The sequence below is a fragment of the Culex quinquefasciatus genome, chromosome 1 (genome assembly GCF_015732765.1).
Source record: "Culex quinquefasciatus strain JHB chromosome 1, VPISU_Cqui_1.0_pri_paternal, whole genome shotgun sequence".
NCBI classification, from domain to species: domain Eukaryota; kingdom Metazoa; phylum Arthropoda; class Insecta; order Diptera; family Culicidae; genus Culex; species Culex quinquefasciatus.
In genome coordinates this window covers 38,035,052-38,049,637 of record NC_051861.1, presented here as the reverse complement: position 1 = coordinate 38,049,637, position 14,586 = coordinate 38,035,052, and the positions used below count along the sequence as shown (strand labels likewise).

The 14,586-nt window shown below is 46.1% G+C and overlaps 3 protein-coding genes across 3 annotated transcripts in view; 1 reads left to right on the top strand and 2 right to left on the bottom strand.

The window, feature by feature from the left end:
• LOC6035062 (adenylosuccinate synthetase) overlaps positions 1-1,748 on the bottom strand; it is a 38,102-nt gene extending 36,354 nt beyond the window's left edge. Inside the window, exon 1 of the mRNA XM_001845246.2 lies at positions 1,107-1,748. Within this exon, the coding sequence (XP_001845298.1) occupies positions 1,107-1,310 (204 nt within the window). The 5' untranslated portion in view covers positions 1,311-1,748. The remainder of the gene's footprint in view (positions 1-1,106) is intronic.
• Positions 1,749-4,530: 2,782 nt separating this feature from the next.
• Positions 4,531-8,491, top strand: LOC6035063 (protein arginine N-methyltransferase 1). The gene is made up of 4 exons (XM_038258306.1): positions 4,531-4,876; positions 6,701-7,230; positions 7,298-7,939; positions 7,999-8,491. Exons 1-3 carry the CDS (start codon positions 4,874-4,876, stop codon positions 7,920-7,922), a joined length of 1,158 nt encoding a protein of 385 aa, XP_038114234.1. The 5' UTR covers positions 4,531-4,873; the 3' UTR covers positions 7,923-7,939; positions 7,999-8,491.
• Positions 8,492-10,888: 2,397 nt separating this feature from the next.
• On the bottom strand, positions 10,889-12,771 carry LOC6035065 (zinc finger protein 670). The gene is made up of 2 exons (XM_038258299.1): positions 11,392-12,771; positions 10,889-11,329 (listed from the first exon to the last, which is right to left on the bottom strand). Exons 1-2 carry the CDS (start codon positions 12,658-12,660, stop codon positions 10,904-10,906), a joined length of 1,695 nt encoding a protein of 564 aa, XP_038114227.1. The 5' UTR covers positions 12,661-12,771; the 3' UTR covers positions 10,889-10,903.
• Between the last annotated feature and the right edge of the window lie 1,815 nt (positions 12,772-14,586).

The following is a 14,586-nucleotide window of genomic DNA, read 5'->3' as shown; positions in this document are numbered from 1 at the left end:
AAGTTTGTTACAGCAGTATTAATTGGTAAAAAAGACTGGAAAAGCTTTGAGAGATAAGAGAATCAAAAGTTAGTAAAATCAAAACCAAATGATGGATAAATTAGAAGAATCAGTGAAGAAGTGAGAATCAGTAGAGCAAAATAAAAATAGGAGATAGGTGGTAGCTGAGAATGACGAGAAGAGAAACCCCGTTGTGCGATGTTTCAGGTACATCCACAGCAGTTGACTCAACATACTGCAAATCAAAACAATACCGTCTACAATCACAAATTAATCCTTTCCCACATTGTCGCTCCCCTTTCTTTCAGCCGTCTCGACTCTGACCCGCGGTGGTCAAAGGTTTACGATCCGTTTCCACAGGCCACCAGCTAGGTCATCATGAAAACCAAGCCAACGTGGAGGTAAGAAAATAGGACACTCGCAAGGAACCAGAGCTATACTGTTCTGATCAAGATAATTCGGATGATCTAACAGAACTACGGATGTAGTTAGTTGCGCTCCTTCCAGGATGTTCCTTACCTGGACGTCAACCGAAGAGCACGCAACAAGATCAGTGCCATTGCATGCTCTTAGGTATCAATCCTTGGCCTGCAATTAAGCTATGGAAAACTATATGACAAATTGGTTTATTGAACCTTTTAAAAAAAACTCCAGATGTCCACATATCAAAACATTACGTAGTCTACGCCATTCCAGTTATGTCTGTGACATAACTACTTTGACTTTTTTAAGACTTAAAAAATGCAGCTCACTTTTTCAAAAGGTCTTATGAACAAAAAAACCAATTACTCATTGGTTGTTTTGAAAAAATAATCTTAATTTTTAAACAAAACCTTTCCTGACTTATAACAAGTTGGCCAGTCGTAATAATTTCCTGTCTCGGCTACCATCTGGATCGGCTCTGTTTCGACCAGATTGGTGTGGAGTAGTTATTTTTCTGTGCAAAACTCCTCCAATCTGGTTCTTCTGCACACGATTCGCTAATTCGTTTTTCAAAGTCCCTCTTCAAGTTTTTTTAGTGCTTATTTCGTTCTCCTTTTACGGAACTCCCCGTCCCTGCGCTCGATGCTGATTGAATGATTACGAGAAGCCTATGAATGACTCACCTGACACCGGCACACGATGTCGGCTTCGGTCGCCAGCATGTCCACCACCTTGCCCTTGCCCTCGTCACCCCACTGGGCCCCCAGGACAACCGTCACCTTCGAGCGGTACGGATTCAGACAGCGCTGGTGCATCTCGGCGTGGCTCTGCACAACCGGGTGCCCATTTACGGCGGTCGGCGCGGACACTTTGGATGGCTCCTCCATAGTCGGAACTTTTTTTCGTTAAAGCAAACTGAACCGATTCCCGCGAGCAAACTCCCGCAGTAAAAAGGGGCGAATAATTTGATTTTCCACCTGAGTAAAATGGTACACGTAATTTTCCAACACACACGCACGCACGCACGGCAAGGTCACGGGAACGCACGCACAACCGGAAGTGGCCCTCGAGGGAAAACGAACCGGAACCACGAGTCGAATTCAAAGAAGTAAAAAAAAAACTAGCTGTCACACGAACAAATCGTCCGGCGGAACGAACGGACCAGACCAGACTCCCTGGGTGTGGGGCAATCACACACACGAGATGAACGGAGAGGCTAAAAAAATAAGTCTCGAAACAAACCACGCGACCGCGACGACAAACGCGAGCACGGACCAGAGCGGGCGGGAACGACTATTTTGCACAAACAGACCAGAAGGCGGACCTGCGAAAGGAGCATGTGAGTCAAGAGGCTTTTTTTGACGTTTTGCGCAGGGGAGAGGGGGGTTGGGTTCCCGGGAATTTGTATTTTTTTTCACGTAAAGTCAAGTACGGAGCTCGGAGGGCAGTCAAGAAAAGAAATTAACAAATTAATAAAATAAAAAAATATAAAGATTAAAATAACAATATGATGGATGATGGAATAATCATCATCAAAAGAAAATCTTTGGACGTTCATCAAGAGAAAAAATCCGAATAGAGCATGGCTCTCCTCTCTCGCACACGAAAGATCGGTAAAAACTGGGACGGACACAAGGACGGACACTAGAAATGGTTGGCAAATCAAAGATGACTCGAGGTCAAGCTCGAGGTAAATGATACGATACGATCACGACGAGTCAAAAAATGTTCACTTCTTCAATTTTTAATATGTTTTTTTTTATATGAAAGATTTTTGATTTTCATTTGGATTTGAAAAATGAGATATGATTTAAATGCGTTATCTTACTTCAATCTAAAAAAATCCTAAAAAGCCTGCAAGTTATTAAATGGGAGGGGAAGTTCTTATCTATAAATCTGCTCCTGTCGTTGTCCCGTTACGCACAGAAAGTTAATAAATCTTTTTAAATCCAGTTCTACGATGTTGTTTCTTCACGCAACATTTTAATTTCACGGGAAGCACAGATTAAGTATTGTTCAATCTAGATGAAATTTCTATGTAACGCGCAAAAAAATAACAATAGTTTTAAATGGGCAAAAGAATCGTCAGTTCATGAAATGTATTGTTTTTTAAAATGAAAATGTTGATAAGTCGACATTCGGTGTACGATAGAAATAAATGCCTTTTAATTTAAAATATTTTAATCAATCTTTAAATGCAATTTACAATTATTTGTTAAATTGATTTAAAATTGTTTTATTTTTTTTTCAACTTAAATTACAATACTTCTCATTTTCTCCTCATAAGAAAGGACTGGTTTAGGCTGACAGAAGCGGCCATGTTGAAAGTGGTTTAGTTTGACAATAGATTTTTTTCTCTTTGTTTATCCCATCCCAGGGTAAAAAGAATCTAAAAAAATAATCATCTTGATTATTCGGCGGTACCGAGGGCGGTACATCTTTTTCACTACTACACATGCAAGTGTAACGTCACAAGTCGAAAAATTACCTGTCACTTTTTGTAGATGAGGAATTTGTGTAAACAATGTGAAATAATCAATTTTAAGTGGTGCTAACAAGGAAATTCACAATGAATCATCAACAGATTGATTTTCTCGGAGAAGTTCGGGAGCGATTTACTTTTGCGTGATTTGCCTCCTCCCTCATTCGCGGGTGAAGAAAGTTCCCTAGCGAAAATGATTTTTTTGTGTGATTATTCCATCCCTGCTTGCCATTATTTCGTCACATTCGCGGCACCAAAGCTTCAGAAAGGTAACAGGTAGCAAATCTTCTCGGCACTGCTAAAGTCGTATAAGAAAATGTTACTGAAGTGACCTGTTCAACCCTAGAACTTGAACAACCGAGCGGCCGCGTTTGAAGTGGCCATGTCAATAGTGGTGGGCGGCCTCACTCAGCTGGAACTGCTCAAAACTTGTTATTAGGTTCTTCTCTTTCCCCAGAACCTTCTTGAGATCCTTTTCGATAAAGCTAGCCTTGAGCAGTTCTAAAACGTGATACTCCAACCGAAGAAACCTTCGCGACAACTCGTTCTACTCTACCGTCGTTTTTATCCCACGAATCACCCACGACATCCGACAGCTGACGCGCCACGATGGTTCCGCTTCCTAGCTTCCAAGAGCCAGTCCCAATAAACGCCGTACAGATTTTCGTGTTAAATCTGGTTCAGCACCCGCAGCCAGTTCCGCCAGGCTCAACGAACCGATACGCTTTTGAAAAGTTCTAGTTCCGGCAGCAGGAAGCTAGAATTCTTACGACAAAAATTGATAGTCCTTCGGGATGGTTCCGGAACTTCGTACGGCCTGAGCTGCTCCAAGCGTTTTGGTACCTGGACCTCCGGCCTTTTCTGGAATCTCCTCCTTGCAAGCCAAGTGGTCGCTGTTAAAACGGAAATGTTTCGGAAGAGGCCGTAAAAGTCAACGGAGGGATGTTTTTTGTGCTGTTGCGTGTTAATTGCCTATAACAGAATTCCCGTTGTCTTGGCCAGGGCACCGGCAAACGCCCATATGAGACCAAATTCCGGCGTTAGCCGGGAAAGAATCCTAAACCTGCGAGTTTTCGAAAAAAAAATTTAATGAGGTTATGATTAATGTAAATATTTACATTCAAACAGTGTTGCGAGTTGATTTAAATTTCTGAGGGGTCTTTCAATTTACCGCGACTTTGGTCAATGACGGTGATTTCAGGGGTTCACGGTGGGACCTCTTTTTACTCAGATTTTTGCACCGAGTGTCTTGTCGTGTCGTCGGTTTTATCACAGAGTTACATAAATAACCAAAATTTTCGACACCATCAGCAAACGTCAAATTATTTAATACAAATTTATGTCAGCTCTTTTTCCGGATCTCACTCGGAAAATATCCGGCAGCAATTTTGTATGGTTTGACGTTTGCGGAGCTCCAGCCAATAGATTTTTTTTTGTTCGATATTTTAACATTCCCAGGAGCAAACCCCTTTTCAAATACTTTCAACAAAAAAAAAGAAACCTTTTCGTATAAACAGACCACCCTGTACAGGCCTTTCCATTTGACAGCCACTCACGCGTTTTCGTTCACCGCCTCCCGTCCGACCAGCTGTCAAACGCGCATTCGTTTCCTCGCGCCGCGGCTTGCTTGTTCGATTTTTGCGGCGTTTTTTTTTTGTTCACCTTCGGCCATCCCTCCAACCAAGTGTGTTCCTCACGCGCGCGGCAGCCATTCTCGTGGTTCGGACAAGTTACTACTTATTAACGTCGCCAAGCGATTCCTAGGCAGCGCTTCCAGCTGGTGGTGAACCAGGTTCCGCGAAGTCACTTCCGGACCGAGTTGATCTGTGATTTCAAGTCGATTTTTCCGGGGTGTGGAAAACGAGTTGCGAAATTTTCGCCTGCTCCAGAAGGCCGAGGAGAGGAACAAAGCCCGAGCAGCCAACTTGGATTGTGTTGTAAAAGAAGCAGCTTTTTGTGCTAGGAAAAATGGTGAGTTTCGCGAGGAAAATGTTCGATCGATTTTCTTTTGTTTTTTTTGTTTTTGGAGGAAATTTTAAGGGAAAAAAAAGTCTTGGCAGCAGACCCGGTAGCGAAAGCGTGAGTCCGGCAGCAGTTTGGGTGCGCAAAGGGGGTGGCAGAGTGCGGTCGCACAGCCAGACGAGTTTTGAACACACAAACATCGTATAAAATGCTTCCAGATTTGGAGGTTATGTCGGTTGTGTCAGTATGTGTTTTCGTTTAGATACACACGCGCGGTTGGAACGCGTTTCCCAATCACGGACGTTGGAATCAAGCACATAAATTTCAATCAAATCAAACATATTGGATATCTAAAGAGCATAATTCTACGTTTTAGCCGAAAACGAGCAGCATCGGTGTTAACGGGATCTCTTAAAGAATAAATCTGCATTTTAATTTTTATAATAAAGTTGTGTTTAAGTTGTTTAAAAAGCACTTAAACATATTTTATTTTGCCTCTAATTCCATTCAATCAGTTCTATCTTTAACCGCCCGGTGGTCCTAATTTTGGCAGGTCGCAAATCTCTCACGAACTTTCACACGGCTGCAATTTTGTTGCCATCAGTTTTCCCGTCGCATTTCACCTAGCAACCCTGGTGCCCGCTCTCTCACTCATTCAACAACATTCTTTTGTTTGGCGGCATCTAAATTTGGCATGCTGCGATTACGTTCGAAGTGTCCAAGTCATTGTTTGAGTTTAGATGCTGCCCTTGCTGAACTGGAGCAATTGTGGAACTTGTTGCTGTAGTGAGTAGTTAACCGACACTTGAAAGAAGATTTTTCTGGAAGCTGACTTTCATTTAGTGGTCAATTGAGCACAGGAGACTGCGTAAAAAATTGAGCCCCGGACAGCTGGTGTAATCCGTGCTGGACCTGAAATATAAAAAAAAGGTTTAGTTTTAATTACTCATTTACCACAAAAAAAGTTATTTTACACACGTAACCGGAATGACTTCTTACAGTAGGTACTTGAAGTTAACGTCCGTGTTTGGGAAGTGCATTTTCGATAGTAAATTGTATGCATTTCATTCAGGTACTTAAATGTCACGTCTGTTTTAGGGAAGCTAGTTTTTTTTGCGAAACTGATGCTATTTAAAAACATTTTCAAACAATAAATTGTTTCAATAGTTCAAGTACCACTAAAAAGTATCCTAGAGAAGGCATTGGCATTTTATTTTCTGGAACCGGAAGCTGGAGGTAGCGTTGAAGAACGATGGCAACATCCCGATCGGTGCCATCTACGTCGAAGATCTGATGATCTTCAGCAGCAACCGCTCGCGGACGGACAAGCAGCTCAGTAGTCATTTCCGCATGAAGGACTTGGGAAAAAGCGCAGCGTGGTGGCACGGGATCGCAACGCCGTTAAGATTCACCAAGTTTCATCAGACTTGCCAAGAACGGTTGCTACAACCCCCGCACAAAGAACATCGACTTCCGGCACCACTACATTAAAGATTCTCTAGAACAAGGTGTCGTGAAGACTAAATACGTGAGCACGGACAACCAGTTTGCCGATGGACTCACGAAGCTGGTAGAGAATCGGTCAATGGGCAACGGGTTGATTCCGTACAATTCCTTCCGTATTTAAATTGAACTCTTCTTTTTGTGGAAAAACCTCAAACCTATCAAAGTCACTCCGGTTATCAATTTCACCCAGATTTACGGTACTGACGATCTCCAAGTCTACGTTTCTGACCCTTCTTGCGTCGACCCGAAGCAATCGTATTCAACAAGTCGGAAGTGGTTGAAGTTGTAGTAAAATGTTAAAAATCCTTTCATCCCTCTCTCTTGCAGGCCACCACAGACGTTAACATGGAGACGGCGGAGAGCAGCAGCAGCAGCACCATCAAACCAATCGCGTCCAAAAAGGGTCAACAGCAGAACGCCACCAGCCCGAACGGCAACAGCGCTGCGGACGGCGCTGTCGACGATAACGGCGACCTGGCGACCAACGCCGAGGACATGACCTCGCGGGACTACTACTTCGACTCGTACGCCCACTTTGGCATCCACGAGGAGATGCTGAAGGACGAGGTGCGCACGCTGACGTACCGGAACGCGATGTACCACAACAAGCACCTGTTCAAGGGCAAGACGGTGCTGGACATTGGCTGCGGCACCGGCATTCTGTCGATGTTTGCGGCGAAGGCGGGCGCCGCGCGGGTCATCGCCGTCGAGTGCTCCAACATTATCGACTACGCGCAGAAGATCATCGAGGCGAACCACCTGGACGAGGTGATTACGCTGGTGAAGGGCAAGGTCGAGGAGATTGAGCTGCCGCACGGGATCGACAAGGTGGACATTATTATTTCCGAGTGGATGGGGTGAGTTCTGTTAATTCATGGGTTGTTTGGAGAGGTGGTTTCTGATTGAGTTTTTGTGGTCTTGCAGGTACTGTTTATTCTACGAGTCGATGCTGGACACGGTGTTATACGCGCGGGACAAGTGGCTCAGACCCAACACCGGTATGATGTTCCCGGATCGGTGCACGCTGTTTGTGTCGGCGATCGAGGACCGTCAGTACAAGGACGAGAAGATCAACTGGTGGGATAACGTGTACGGGTTCAACATGAGCGCGATCCGGAAGGTTGCCATCAGCGAACCGCTCGTGGACGTCGTCGACCCGAAGCAGATCGTAACGAGCTCGTACATGATCAAGGAGATCGACCTGTACACGGTCCAGAAGCAGGACCTGGACTTTGAGTCACCGTTCCACCTGTTGGTCAAGCGGAACGACTTCATCCAGGCGCTGATCACGTACTTCAACGTGGAGTTCACCAAGTGTCACCAGCGGCTAGGCTTCAGCACCTCGCCCGAATCGCCGTACACGCATTGGAAGCAGACGGTGTTCTACTTTGACGAGTATCTGACGGTGAAGAAGGGCGAGGAGATCTACGGCATGTTCAAGATGAAGCCGAACGCGCGCAACAACCGCGATCTGGACTTTATGATCGACCTGCACTTCAAGGGCGAGCTGTCCCAGGTCAACGAGAAGAACCACTACCGGATGCGTTAACTTCCGGAAGTAAAAAACAAACCCCCGCCCACCACCCCCTTCAAAAATTCACATTTCCTCAATCTCACAAAGAACGCGACGACCCTATTTTGACTACCCTTGGACAAAAACGCAGAACAACACTCATGAAACCCTACCAGCGGAGAGACCAACCTCGAAGGTGGACAATTTTTAAGCGTAATATCTAGTAATAAAGTCATACACAATTTAAAATGAACAACAAAGCCAACAAAATGATGCGCGCGAACGTTTCTTGGTCGAACTAAGATATCTTATCAAGCAGCCAATCCGACCCACACAAACACATACACACGCATACACTGTGATGAAACTCGAAAAGAATCGACATTCATGAAATAAACAAAAAAACATATTGTATTGACAAACTGCATTAAAGAACCCCCAAACTAAAAAATACCCAAATACCAGTGGCGCGCCGAATACCGGAAGTGAGGCGAGTTAAACATATTAAAAGAAAAAATAACAAAATAATTGTGACGGAAGCAAAGTGTCGGCAAATACACAAAAACACACAAACCTACAATCTACCATTACACAGACAAACAAATCAAAACTAACACTTTGGACTCGAAATGGAAGAAAGAGAAAGTATCCCTGAAATCCAGATGGCTTCATTTTACTGTATAGAATCCGAAGGCGCACTTTCGGCAGTTGTTAAACGGTGAGACACGAGAGGGATCATCACCAAACGACACAGAGACGCAAATCGACCATGTTCTCATCGATGGTCGGCCGCCTGGAAGAGTTGGAGTGCCAGGACATGGAACAGCTGTATCGCTCCAATGAAACGCATACGTTCTACAAGAACCTCAGTCAATCCTGGAAAGGCTTCATACCTGACCGGCCCAGAGCCATCACTATTCTCAACGCGGCCTACAAAGTGCTGTCTCAGATCATTTTCTGTCGTCTGTCAGAGCAAGCAAAAGATTTCGTTGGGACGTACCAAACCAAGTACCAAGCCGGTTTTGTGGAGGGGAAATCGACGAAGGACCAAATCTTTTTGCTGCATCGATTTCAAAGCCGCGTACGACTCGGTCGATCGCGAAGAGCTATGGAAGATCATGTACGAGAACGGCTTTCCCGCGAAGCTGGTCAGAATGGTGAAATCAACGATGGGCGGGGCGCGGTGCAGCGTGAAGATTTCGGGTGCTATGTCCGCCCCGATTGAATCGCGCAAGGGACTGCGACAAGGCGACGGTATCTCCGGCCTCTGTTTCAACATTGGGCTTGAAGGTGTTATGAGGCGGGCGGGCTTCAACATGCGGGGCACGATCATCAACCGGTCCAGCCAGTTCATCTGCTATGCCGACGACATGGACATTGTCGGCAGAACGTTCGAGGAGGTGGCTAAGCGGTAAACCGAATTGAAGCGGGAAGCGGAGAAGGTTGGATTGAAGGTGAATGTGGTGAAGACGAAATATCTGCTGGCAGGAGGAACCGAGTCCCTTAGGGCTCGCATAGGACCGAGCGTCACGATCGACGGCGACGAGTTCGAGGTTGTGGAGAAGTTTGTCTACCTTGGATCGTTGGTGACGTCTGACAACAACTGCAGCAGGGAAATTCGGAGGCGCATCATCACCGGTAGTCATGCCTACTACGGACTCCACAAGACCCTACGGTCTGGTCATCTTTTCCGACGTGCAAAGTGTACCATGTACGAAACGCTGATAAGACCCGTCGTCCTCTACGGGCACGAGACGTGGACGATGCTCGAGGAGGACCTGCAAGCGCTTGAAGTTTTCGAACGACGAGTGCTTAGGGCGATCTTTGGCGGTGTACGTGAGAACAATGCATGGAAGAGAAGGATGAACCACGAGCTAGCGCAACTCTATGGCAAGCAAAGCATTCGGTAAGTCGCCAAGGCTGGCCGGATCAGGTGGGCCGGACATGTCGCGAGAATGCCGGACGCGCTGGTTGCGCGCCAACCGAACCAGACTATCAATCCGGTGAAGTTGGTGTTCAATTCAGAGCCGGTTGGAACGCGGCGGAGGGGGGCGCAACGTGCGAGGTGGTTAGACCAAGTGGAGGAAGATCTGAGAAGTGTGGGAGTTCCGAGTCGGAATTGGAGAGTAGCAGCCCAAGACCGAGTTCAGTGGCAGCGCATCTGGAGACAGCTCATGACCCGGGTGTTGTCTGAGCAGTAAAAGTAAAGTAAAAAGTAAAGTAAGGCCAGATTTACAAGAAGGGGGACAAGTTGGAATGTGAGAACAACCGTGCTATCACTATTCTCAACGCGGCCTACAAAGTGCTGTCTCAGAACATCTTCTGTCGTCTGTCGGAGCGAGCAAAGGGTTTCGTTGGGACGTACCAAGCCGGTTTTGTGGAGGGGAAATCGACGAAGGACCAAATCTTTTTGCTACGTCAAATCTTTCAATAATCAGATCCCGACGCACCACATGTTCATCGATTTTAAAGCCGCGTACGACTCGGTCGACCGCGAAGATTTACGGAAGATCATGCACTAGAACGGCTGAAATCCCGAAAATCTCTGGACGTAATATTTGAACAAACCCACACAAGAGATAAGAATGCTGGAATTCGTTGACTTGCTCGAGTCTAAAACGAAGTGTTCCACGCATGCCGCTCCGGAAACCTACCTGCTGCTGTCGAAGAGTAGTGTCAATCTTCGATTTGATCCTCACAAGATCACTTTGCAGAGAACCTTCAGGGTTATGCACAGCAGCATGATGCCGCGTAAGACTTCATACACCTCATAGCTTCTTCAACTTCCCTCAGCGTTTGCGAGACATGCAGCTGCTGCTTAAAATGCTCGAACCATCGTTTCAACTGACGATCAGCTGGATCGGTAACAAGCTGACCAATCTGTCCAGGCTCTTTCGTCCCGCTTATTGAAGTTTTTAACAGCCTTTTACAAGTTTGCGTTTGCAAATTCCTGGAAAACTAAGGGGAAGTTTCGGATTAAATACCAAAGCATGCAACATTACTTCATCCAGTCTTCTTCAGTCAACTTGGAGCTCCTCCATCTCGCCATCCCCTACTTCAACTTGTTCGTCCTCCTGCCGCACCTTCCTCCTCGCTCCCTTCTGCTGCTGCTGCTGCTGCTTGTACAGCTTCACGCCCTCGATGCGCTCCCGATGTACCTTGATCCTGTGCTGGGTCAGCTCGTACCGCATTCGGAACGCAGCGCCACACACTCCGCACCGATGATTCTTCTCGCCGGTGTGGGTCATCACGTGGTAGCGTAACGCAACCGGACAGCTCATCTGCTTCGAGCAGTGCGGGCACTTTAGGTCCTCTCGGGGAGCTTCGTGAAGCTGGCGGTGATGCCGGTCGAGGTACTTCTTGGTGCCGAATGATTTTCCGCAAACCGGACAGAGAAAGCAGTGCTTGAGGTGGACCGAGTTTTTGTGGTTCTGGAGGTCTTGCTGTGGATGAGAAAGGAACTGGTTAGTGTTAAGAGACTTTAGGTGTTCGGGATCTGGATTACCTTGAGGTAGAACGCTTTATCGCATAGATCGCACTGGTAGTCTCTAACTTTTAGGTGGAACTTCATGTGCTTTTCCAGGTACGGAGGATAAGCGAAGGTTTTGCCGCAAATCTTGCAGGTCGAGTCGCGATCTTTCATCTTGATCCTCGGTCCGTCCATGTCGTTTTGCTGCTTGACCTGGTGCGTCCGAAGGTGGTACTTCAGCATATAGAGTTGGTGAAACTGGGATTGACAGAGCGGACATTTCAATCGTTTCCGGGATTGTAGGCGCAGCAGTTCTTCTGGACAACTTTCGTAACCGCCTTCCAGCTTTTCACTATGGATCTTGACCAGGTGGTTTCGATATCCGGCTCTGGTGCTCATCGTTTTGTGGCAAACTTCGCACTCGAAACCTTGTTTTCTCAACGAATCAGGCGTCCCTTTGAGTTTACAGTTCTTCCGATGCTCCTTCTTCTGGTTCACGTTGGGGAAGCTTTCTCCGCAGTCCCAGCATTCGTTGTCAACCACGACTCCGGAGTTCTTCACCGTTCTCGGTGGAATCTTGTCCAGCTCCTCGATCATCTCCTCAACGGTAAGCCCGGCGAGCTGTGGCAGTTCGTCGAACTCTTCGTCCAGATTGTCCTGTTCCTGCCCATCAGAGAGTAGAACCTGCTCCACTTCATGCTCCTCCTCATCAGTTTGGAGATATTCTTCTTGATGATGTTCCGCCTGTCGTTGCCGACAAAGTTCAACGAAAATCTCAAATTCTACCATCTTATGCCAGCAGCCGTAGCAAAGGTTCCCCTCGTCACCATCATCCGTCCAACAGAGGTCCCAAATCTCCTCCCGGACCTTTTCATTCCTCCGCAAGACTTCAAATGCCAACTCTTCAGAATAAGCAGACTGCTTTCCACAAAATTTACAAACAATCTGTTGCTCCTCACAACCCTCATTGGCAACAATCTCAATGTGAACCACCTTTTCCGTCACCCGTTGTCGCTTCGCAGCCGGTTCCGGCTCTTCCACCACCTCCCCTTCGGTGGGCAAATTCACCGACGGAACCACCTCCACCGGGAGCTTCCGCTCCGTCGGCAACTCTTCCGGCCGGAAGTGGCGCTGGCAAACGCAGGAAAGCGTAGGGATGCGCCAGTCCGGGTCGCGGCCCACCAGCTGGCGCCAACGGTCCCGCTGCTCGACGTACTCGGCCGGCGGGAAGGCGAAGAACCGCACGCCATGCTCGTAGTAGTGCCGGTTGGTGTCGCACCCGAGGACGATGCACTTGCGGGGCATGATCGTTTCTATTTGATTGGATGGAGATGGAGAAAAACGTTTTTTGAGAAATTTCAACCCGGCTTTTCAAAATAAACAAAACGGACCAAAACAAACAAGTTTGCGGGGTGGCGTTACGTTTTCTTTTAAGAGAAACGTCAGTTCAGAGAAGTGTTGCCATTTCCAGGACGAGTTTTGTCACAGACATTCAGACATAAAACCATAACAAAGTTATAAAAAAAATACACGCAAATTTGTAAACTAAGAGCATCATTACCGGTGCGTTGCGGAAATTGTTGCTATTTTATTAACCCGTAACGCTTCTATTTTAGTTTAGTCACCCGGTCCCACACCGGTCGTTGCTAAATTGGGTTAGCAAATTACTACCCGGCAACCTTACCGGTGGTTGCTGAACTATTGTGTATGGCAGTTTCATGAAAATGATTCGACATCATTTTTAAGAAAACATAAAAGCTTTCACCATTTTCAATTATATTTTTTTATTGAAACAAAAAACATACTACAAAAACAGAAGACGCCTTCCAGAATCACCATGCTTATTGGCCAAATGGCCAGTTAACATGGAAACGGATACCAGAAAAATGGCCAACTTGATTATTTTTATGAAACCTTGTCATGTTGGATATTAAACTTTATGGAATTGAAAGATATGTAAATCTACGGTCATGCCGATGTTTGCTGACCCATTCTGGCCAATCTGGAACCGGTTACCGGTGGCCCCTTGGGGACACTTCCGGAATATGAGAGAAATCCTATAATCCGACATATCAAACTTCATGAAATTGAAAGATATGTCAATCTACGGTCATGCCGTTGTTCACTGACCCATTCTGACCAATCTGGAACAGGTTACTGGTGACCCCTTGGGGACACTTCCGGAATATGAGAGAAATCCTATAATCCGACATATCAAACTTCATGAAATTGAAAGATATGTCAATCTACGGTTATGCATTTGATCGCTGACCGTTGGTTGAAATATCTATGAATTTCATGAAGTTTGATACATCGGATGATAGGGTTTCTCTCATATTCTGGAAGCGTCCCCAAGAGGCCACCGGGAATTAGTTTTAGAATTGCCAGAATGAATAAGCGTACAAAGGCATGACCGTAGATTGACACATCCTTCCAGAAGTGTAGCCAGAATTTTGGTCCGGAGGGGGCTTGAACATGAATTTTTCTTCTTTTTTGTTCTTCTTCCCTCTCTCTTCCATATGTATTCCAAAAATTTCAGGGGGCGGTTTGCCCGAAGCCCACCCCCTAGCTAGGTGCCTGCATCCTTCAATTTCATGAAGTTTGATATGTCGGATGATAGGATTTCTCTCATATTCCGGAAGGGTCCCCAAGGGGCCACCGGTAACCTGTTCCAGATTGGCCAGAATGGGTCAGTGAACAACGACATGACCGTAGATTGACATATCTTTCAATTTTATGAAGTTTGATATATCGGATGATAGGGTTTCTCTCATATTCCGGAAGTGTCCCCAAGGGGCCACCGGTAACTGGTTCCAGATTGGCCAGGATGGCTCAGCTAATAGCGGCATTACCAAAGATGGACATATCTTTCAATTTCATGGAGTTTGAAGTGCAACATGATGGGTTTTCACCAAAAAAGTCAAGTTGGCCGTTCATCGGGTACTCGGGAACCGGTTCCAGGATACCCGGAAGTGGCCACTAACACTCCAGAATGGTTCTGGCAATTGTGTATTGTATTTTTAGTAAGTTTTATGGATCAACTCAACCATTGTGAGAGTATTTGTATCACATATATGTGTAAAACATTAAAACATGAACTTTTCGGATGTTCCGGATTTCCGGAACCGGTAGGTCACCTGGCCCTGATATTAATATGTGTAGTCAAAGTACAGGTAAATACTTGTTTAATGCAACCCGGAGCATCCTGATTGGTTGAAATTTGCCGGAGAT